The sequence below is a fragment of the Apteryx rowi genome, unplaced genomic scaffold, assembly GCF_003343035.1.
Source record: "Apteryx rowi isolate R43461 unplaced genomic scaffold, aptRow1 scaffold_908, whole genome shotgun sequence".
Classification (NCBI taxonomy): domain Eukaryota; kingdom Metazoa; phylum Chordata; class Aves; order Apterygiformes; family Apterygidae; genus Apteryx; species Apteryx rowi.
This window is the reverse complement of record NW_020451214.1, coordinates 1-7,657: the sequence shown is the minus strand read 5'-3', so window position 1 is coordinate 7,657 and position 7,657 is coordinate 1. Positions and strand designations below refer to the sequence as shown.

At 68.3% G+C, this 7,657-nt stretch overlaps 3 protein-coding genes across 3 annotated transcripts; 2 read left to right on the top strand and 1 right to left on the bottom strand.

Moving 5' to 3' along the window:
• The first annotated feature begins 6 nt into the window (after positions 1–6).
• Positions 7–1,640, top strand: KRTCAP2 (keratinocyte associated protein 2). The gene is made up of 5 exons (XM_026091521.1): positions 7–12; positions 416–570; positions 653–716; positions 1,085–1,151; positions 1,432–1,640. The coding sequence occupies exons 1-5, from the start codon at positions 9–11 to the stop codon at positions 1,550–1,552; spliced, it is 411 nt and encodes a 136-aa protein (XP_025947306.1). The 5' UTR covers positions 7–8; the 3' UTR covers positions 1,553–1,640.
• A 1,532-nt stretch (positions 1,641–3,172) lies between these two features.
• DPM3 (dolichyl-phosphate mannosyltransferase subunit 3) lies at positions 3,173–4,015 on the top strand. Its single transcript, XM_026091548.1, has 2 exons — positions 3,173–3,276; positions 3,692–4,015. The coding sequence occupies exon 2, from the start codon at positions 3,698–3,700 to the stop codon at positions 3,974–3,976; it is 279 nt and encodes a 92-aa protein (XP_025947333.1). The 5' UTR covers positions 3,173–3,276; positions 3,692–3,697; the 3' UTR covers positions 3,977–4,015.
• Positions 4,016–4,113: 98 nt separating this feature from the next.
• Positions 4,114–7,629, bottom strand: SLC50A1 (solute carrier family 50 member 1; the record flags this gene model as incomplete). Its single annotated transcript, XM_026091549.1, has 3 exons — positions 4,114–6,945; positions 7,255–7,374; positions 7,462–7,629. Coding segments are annotated over 3 exons (390 nt in total), but the record flags the coding sequence as incomplete, so codon positions are not given.
• Between the last annotated feature and the right edge of the window lie 28 nt (positions 7,630–7,657).

Here is a 7,657-nt window from a genome sequence, read left to right as displayed (position 1 = left end):
GGGGCATCATGGGTAACGGGGGGACCCGCAGGGCACCGTGGGGAGCGGGGGGGCACTGTGGGCAACGGGGGACGCGGCGGGGCGCCGGGGGAATGGGGCCTGGCAGAGGCGCCATGGGAACGGGGGGTACCCGCGGGGCGCCATGGGAACGAGGCCTGGCAGGGGCACCATGGTAACGGGGGACCCGCGAGGCACCATGGGAACGGGGCCTGCCAGGGGCGTCGTGGTAACAGGGGACCCTGTGGGGCACCGTGGTAACGGGGCCTGGCGGGGGTGCCGTGGTAATGGGGGACCCCATGGGGCACCGTGGTAACAGGGCCTGGCGGGGGCAGGCCAAGGCGGGGGGCAGCTGCGGCCCTGCCCAGGAGCAGCGGGGGCCTGGGCCAGCCGCCCTCAGCCGCCGCTCTGCCCCCAGCCGTGGGCACAGGCACGTCCCTGGCGCTCTCCTCGCTGCTGTCGCTGCTGCTTTTTGCCGGGATGCAGATGTACAGCCGGCAGCTGGCCTCCACYGAGTGGCTGACCATCCAGGGTGGGCTGCTGGGCTCCGCGCTCTTCATCTTCTCCCTCACTGTATCCTTTGGGGACGAGGGGCAGACCTGGGGGACTGGGGATCCCAGGCCACCCTGTTTTTTCCCTTAACCCTGGTATCCAGGCCTTCAACAACCTGGAGAACTTGGTCTTCGGTAAAGGATTCCAGGCTAAGATATTCCCTGAGAGTAAGTCTTTGGCTGTGATTGTGAGGCAGGGGGGAAGGAAGATGAATGTGCTCTCTTTTCTGAAGCTGTTTGGTGTACAGACCCAAATCAGGGCTGTCATTGGCCCTGCTAGCAGGAATCAAGGGAGAATTGGGTCTACYTTCCACTTCTGTGGTTACCTCAGCACCACCCTGTAGAAACAAAGGGTCCCAACCCTAATCTGGGGGGAGACTCCACCGTGATAGTCCCCCTGGAGCATTATCCCTGCTGYAGGTAGGCTTCTCTCCTGTTGCCTCCCTGTGGTCCTGACCCCTGCTACCCCCCAGGCTCAGGCTGATGAGTTGGGGCTGTGTGACTGTATCTTTGATCTCTCCTGTTTTTCCCTACAGTCCTCACCTGCCTCTTACTGGCTCTCTTTGCCTCTGGCCTCATTCACCGTGTCTGTGTGACCACCTGGTAAGTCCAGAGCCTGCCCCGCAGGGAGGGGTGGGGAAGTGGCCTGGCCGGTCCCCTCATGCGGCTGGGGCTGCTGCCAGGGGACCCCAACGGGCCGCGCTTGCCGCTGGCAGAGGCGGGGGCACCGGGCAGGGCAGGGGCTGGCAGCCTGCCCTGAGCTCCTGCGGTGACCRGCACTGGGCAAAGCGGGGCTGTCAGTGGAGCCCTGCCGTGTTTTTCGCCAACAGCAGCACAAGGGGTGCCRCCAACTAGCCTCTTCTTTTCTTTTCTTTTCTCCCAGTCTCATCTTCTCCATGGTTGGCCTCTACTACATCAACAAGATCTCCTCCACGCTCTACCAGTCTGCAGCACCCGTAGCTGTTCCCACCAAAGCTGTTGGCAAAGGCAGGAAGAGGAATTGATGTCCCATGGCCCCTCTCCAGGGGCGGCCTCCTCACCTCCAGCCTGCACTCAGACTCTGAGCCAACTAATAAAGCAGTTTCTTTGTAACGTCTTGTCTGCAGCTCCTTCAGGTTGAGTTCCCCTGACAGCGGCTCGGGGCCCCCTCTGCCAGCTGGCAGCCTGGCTTTCTTACAGTGCTTTGCGTTCACACGCGGTGCCACAGAATTGTCCTGGCTGCTCTTCCAGGTGCAAACCTGGCCGTAGTGGAGCCTGGGGTGAGTTGTCCACCCTGYTGGTGCCTGAGGCAGCGGTGATGGCACTGTGGGAGACCAGTGAGGGCTGGCAGGCTGGTGCCGCTCCACCTCTGCAAACCCCGGCCTGCTTGGGGAGGGGGGAGCGATGACGGACGTGCTTCTTSGTGCTGACTCTGCCTGACCCCGCGGAGCCCTCTGCCTCCGGGGACAGCAGCTCTCTGCTGTGCTCCCGGGGAAGGGTCAGGAGGATCACCGCCCCAGGCTGCAATTAGCTGCATTCCCAGGGAATCCACATCTTGCCGCTCCTCACTGCGGAGGGGCAGCCGTAGGATGCAGGGCTGCGTGGGCACTTGGCACCATTCAGGGCCTCCTCCTGGCTCGGGTGCTCAGGAGGAAGCGGAGATTTCCCCTCCTGAGGACGGCGCTCTCTACATTTGTAACTTCAGCAGCAACCAGAGACAACATCTGCCAGCGCTGTGAGCGGTCCACACCCCTTCCATGGCCCGCTGGGGCCATCTCTCATCTGCGTCGCCAGCTGCTGCACGGTGCTTTCCGGCGGGCTGCGTGGCGAAACCCGGCCTGCACCTGGGGAACTTTTTCTGCCTCCACGGTGGGTCGGCGCGCAGCCGGGGAGGCCGAGCAGGGTGCGGGGCCAGGGGCAGGGACGCACATGTGAGCCCAGCCTGTCTGGAGCGGCCCAGACGGTCTGTGATTCAGCGCCGACGAGGGACGGGAAGCTGGGCTTTTCCCCGGCACATCCCTGGGCCAGCAGAGTCTGGGCTGGGAGGCAGCTCACAACCCCCCTCTCGCCCAGCTCCAGCAATGAAAATGTGCTGACAACGTCTGTCTAGACCTGCAAGGCAAGGAAAATCCCAGCGGAGCCAGGCAGGTAGGAGCAGGCTCTGGCTCCAGGAGGGGATCAGCCTGGCTGGGTCGAGCTGTGCGCGGGAGCCTCCCTCGGCTGGGGGGTCCCGGCGCTCCTGGCCCGGCCGTAGGGCTCTTCCGCAGCCGCTCCCATCCAGCAGGCCGCGGAGGTGTCGAACGAGCGCAGGCCGCAGAGCGCGCGCGGCCCCGCGGCCCCCGTCCCTGGCGGTGCCGTCCGGGCCGCCTGGCTGCTGTCCCGCCCCCCCCCACCGGGGGCCGGGGGGACCTGTGGCCGTGGGAGCGGGAGGTGGCCCAGGCCGGCTCCCACGCCTGCCCGCCGGCCGGACGCGGAGGAAGCCAGGTGCTTCCTGCCGCCGCGGCCGCCGCCAACAAAGCGCGGCGGCTTCCTGCGGGCACCGGGGCCGCCGCGGGGGCGCTGCGCTGCCCCCCCGCCCGTCCGCAGGGGGCGCCCCGAGCACCGGGGGGGCTCAGCGCATGCGCGTTGCTACGTGGCGCAGTGCCGCTGCGGACTACGGCTCCCAGCGCCCCCTGCGCCGAGCGGCGCTCGAGGATGACGTCAACTCCGCGACGGGAGAGAGCGTGCGGGCTGCGCTGGACCGAGCCAGGTGGGGGCGGGGGGCCCGGAGCCGCCGGGGGGGGGCTGGGACCGGGGCCGGTTCGGGGGGAGCGCCGGGACCGGGACGCCGCCCGGGGGTCGCTGTCGGGAGCTGGGGCCGGGAGAGCCCGCAGGGGGTTCGGTGCCGGTCATGGCCCGGTTGTGCAGGCCCTGGAGGAGGGTCGGTACCGGGATCTGTTCGGGAGGGCCCGGAGGACGGTTGGTACCAGGCCCCGTCCCGGTTGTGCAGGGCCCAGAGGAGGGTCGGTACCGGCTCCTGGCCCGGTGCCGGCGCGGGGCCTGCAGGAGGGCTGGTACCGGCTCCTGGCCCGGTGCCGCCGCGGGGTGCTGGGGCCGTCCGGTCCGGTCCGGTCCGGTGCGGTCCAGGCGCCGCCGCGGCTCAGGGCCCCTCTCTCCCTCCGCAGGCCGCCATGACCAAGCTGGGGCAGTGGCTGTGGGGCCTGGCCCTGCTGGGCTCGGCCTGGGCCGCGCTGGCGCTGGGGCCGCTGGGCCCGCGGGTCCCGCCGCCCTGCCGCCAGGTCCTGCTGCCCCTGCCCATCTACCTGCTCGTGGCCTTCGGCTGCTACTCCCTGGCCACCGTCGGCTACCGCCTGGCCACCTTCAACGACTGCGAGGAAGCGGCCGCCGAGCTGCAGGAGCACATCGGGGCGGCGCGGGCCGACCTGCGCCAGCGAGGACTGCGGTTCTGAGCGCGCAATAAAGCCTGGCGACGGGGGCTGCCCCGCGGAGCACGTGAGGGTCCCTGCGCGCAGCCGGCGCGGAGCGAGGTGCCTTGGGCTGGGGCTGCGTAAGCCGGCGCGTCGCCTGCTTGGCTGGGGGCAGCATGAGGCCGGTGTCGGGGGGGGCTGCAAGCAGAGGAAGGGTTTCTGTGTCTCTCCACGCATGGGCCTCCTTGCACCACCCTGCAAGGGCCGCAGGGAGCAGCTTGGCCTCGTTTGGTCCCAGAGCCAGGCTCCGGAGGCAGCGAGGGTGGGAGCAGGGCTTGCCTTGCAGGCCTGCAGCGCCAGGTAGTGCTGTGGGGCAGGCGCGTTCCCTGCTGCCCCTCAGATGTGGTTCCAGCCCGCAGAGGAGTCATCCCGACCCGACCCGCTGGCCCGTCTCCAGCAGGAGGAGGAGAGAGCAAGTCTGGGTGGAGCAGGCGGCTCAGCCTTTAAAATGCAGAGTGCCCGGAGCCTGCGGTGTCCCCGTCCTGGCGGGGCGGCTGAGCCTGCGCCCGGGGCTGCTCCCGGTTCCTGCTGAAGGCTGCGGTGCAGCTGCTGCCCTGCCCCACACCTTTTTGGGGAGCAGGAGGCAGCCGCCAGCTCCGGAGCATCACGTGGGCTCGCCCTGGTGTGGGGCTGGGAGGAGAGGGACGGGGGCCCACCGTGGGGCGGGTGCCGTGGGGCACAGGGGCGAGAGCCCCCCCGCACTGGGCGCCGGGACCCTCGCTGCTCGCCCGGCTGGAAGAGCTGCGCTGCTGGTGACGCATGCCGGGGCCTGCCTGCCTGGCAGCCTCCCCGGGTGCTTCGCATACCAGCCGAAGGACTTTCTTGTTTTTAATTATCAGCTGCGCATCCTTTTGCAAAAAAGGAGCAGTTGGTATCGTAAGGGAGGACTCGGGCTAATTAGGAGGAGCAACTAATTAGCTGTTTCCTGAGCAACAATGGCAGCTCGGAGCAGGGGGGGCAGCTCCTGCCGTCTCGCCCCAGCGTGGCAGTCGGGTCACGCCATCCCGGGCTCGGCGAAGCGGTGCCTCGACGAACCGCGGCCTCGGCTGCAGGGAGCGCGCGCAGCCCGTAGCGAGGGGCACGTTGGGGGGTTATAGCAGGGAAGGGGCTGGCAGCGGTCCCGGCCCCATCCCGGGCAGAGGGCGAGCGCGGCAGCCCTGCCGCAGGTCGCCCGGTAGCAGTACGGCGGGAGCCTCTCCCGGCTGGGGCACGTGCCTGCTGCAGGTGCTCGCGTCCCCAGCAGACGCTCTGTGCGTCCTGGCCTCACCCGCGGCTGCTCCTCCTGGCTGCTTGTGGCACACGACGGCCGGGCAGCAGCCAAGCTTCTGCCTGGTGCGTCACTGCGGAAAGCTGCCCTCCTCTCTGCCACCGTTGTCCCCCCGCGCTGCCGCCACCGCGGCCTCCGCCGGGCGGGACGGCGCTGCCATCCCCAAAAAAGGGGTAGCCGGGACGGGAGGTGCTGAAACGAGTCCGCCAAGCCTCCGCCAGGGCGTGCGCCCCAGGGCGAGCGCCTGCGGCAGCGACACCTGCAATCGCAGCTGCGGCCGTCGAGGGGAGCACACCAAAGGAGCCTTCCCGGGGGCCGAGGCCGCACAGGCCGCGGCAGCAAGACAGAGCATGCCGGGGAGGCCCGGCGGCGGTGGCGGCGGCTGGGGCGCGCTGCAGCACGGCTGCCACTCGGGGCCGGGTGTGCTGGAGTTAATCTTTTCCTCCAGACACCGTTCTTGCCCAGGCCCTGTTTTTGTCACAGCGGGGACGCTTGCCTGCGTATTGATTTTTCCCAGAACACGTCCCAAGGTGTAAACGAGTGCGAGTGTCTGAGCGGTAGCACAGGCTCAGCCAAATTCTTGGTAACTGCTTCCTTAATCCCGCCTGCGTCATCCGGGCTGGAGGAACGTGCCTGCACCAAGTGACCTGCTGGTGGAAGGGGCAGGGAGGCTGCCGTGGGCCAGAGCCACCGCACGGGGCCAGCGCGTGGTGGGGGCCGGGCTCCGCCGCTCCCCGGGGGCTCCCATTTCACATGGATCAGGCATCTGGAGTGTAACTTTGCAGTCAGGACTTGCTGCTGTCCAGCTGGTGATGCGATTGCCTGATAACTTCATTCCAGATCATTGTTAATTCATTAATTGAGTTTGATTCCATTCCAGCTTATCGCCTTGATTTGATGTGCACGTTCGATTGTTGGGGCTTGTAGGATGTTAATTGACTATAAGTTACCTGCGTGATGGCCGGTAGCAAGCGGAAGCTGCAGGAGTGACTTTTCTTTCCGTGTCACAGCCGGTGCTGCCTGTGCTGGAGCCAGGGCGAGCCGCTGTCCTGCACCCCACAGCTCCCCGCCGCGTGTCCCGGCCCCGCACCTCGATCGGTGCTGCTGTGGATGAGGCCTCCCGCGAGGGGCCAGCGATCGGCCCCGGGGCAAAGCGGGTGCCGGGCCAGGGACCGTCCCGTCCTCGGTGTTCGGCGCAGCCCGGCGAGGGAGGGCACAGCAGTCGGGTGCTGGGAAGAGTCTCCGATTTATTAAAAGGCACTTTAAACCCGTACAAAAGAGACGCAGGACGCCCCAGCTCCCCGACCCCTGTGCCGGGGGCGGACGCTGGTGGCGAGGAGCAGTGTTCGGGGGTCCAGCGCCCTGGGCGGGCGGTGGGCACAGAGAGCTCCGGCGCCGCCGCGGCATCACTGGGAGCAAACCAACCATCACCAAAGCCCGGGCCGAGGGCGAGGAGCGGCTGGAGGGGCTGAGGCCGCGGGCTGCCTGGCCGTGGGCCCCAGTGGGTGGCAGCACCTGGTGTCCCCTGCTGATGCGGGCTGCGGGAACAGAGCCACGGGGGCTCCGGCCGGCAGGATTCGCCTCACGTGGGCAGAGGTCGGTAGGGCTTGTCCTGTCCCGGCGGATACCGCCAGAACAGCCAGAACCGCAGGAGGCTGGTAACGATCCCCGGCACATTGGGGACCTGGGGGAGGACACAGGGAAGAGCAGATCTATCCATCTCGTGGCACTCCCGTCGCTGCCATCCCCCACTGCCACTCCGTCAGCCCCGCATTGCCGGGGGAGATTTATTGGCCTTATACCATCTAATTAATTAAAATCAATACTCATCTCTGCGAGCCTAGTCACGGGCTGCGCCGTGTGACACGCGTGCGCGCTGCAGGACGGGGCCCGGCCCTGTGCCAACCGCTCGCCCGAAAGCTGTGGGGGGGGCCTGCTGCCTGGCGCGGGGCAGGGGCCGGTCCCTCGCCCCCCCCCCCGGCACCCCACGCACCGTGATGTAGGGGTCGCGGAGCTGCACGCCGTACAGCGTCCAGCTGGCGGAGGCCAGGAAGGTGGTGACCGTCAGCGGGAAGGACAGGCAGCGCGTCGACCTGCTCCGGATGATCTTGGCCTGCAGAAGGTAGGGGCGAACTGCAGCCCCAGCGCGGGGCCGGCCGCACGGGGCGTCCCCCCGCCCCGCGTCCCCCCGCGCACGCACCAGGTCGGCCAGCGGCGAGAGGTACATGCCAACGGTGAAGATGCTGCAGAAGAGCCCCAGGCGCGCCAGGCGGGTGCCCGCGTCGGGGACCAGGAGGTTGAAGTAGCAGTAGCCGGCGGCCAGCACCCCCAGCAGCGCCAGGCTGCGCAGCAGCACCGACCGCTGCGGCAGAGACGGGGCACGGTCAGGCGGCGAG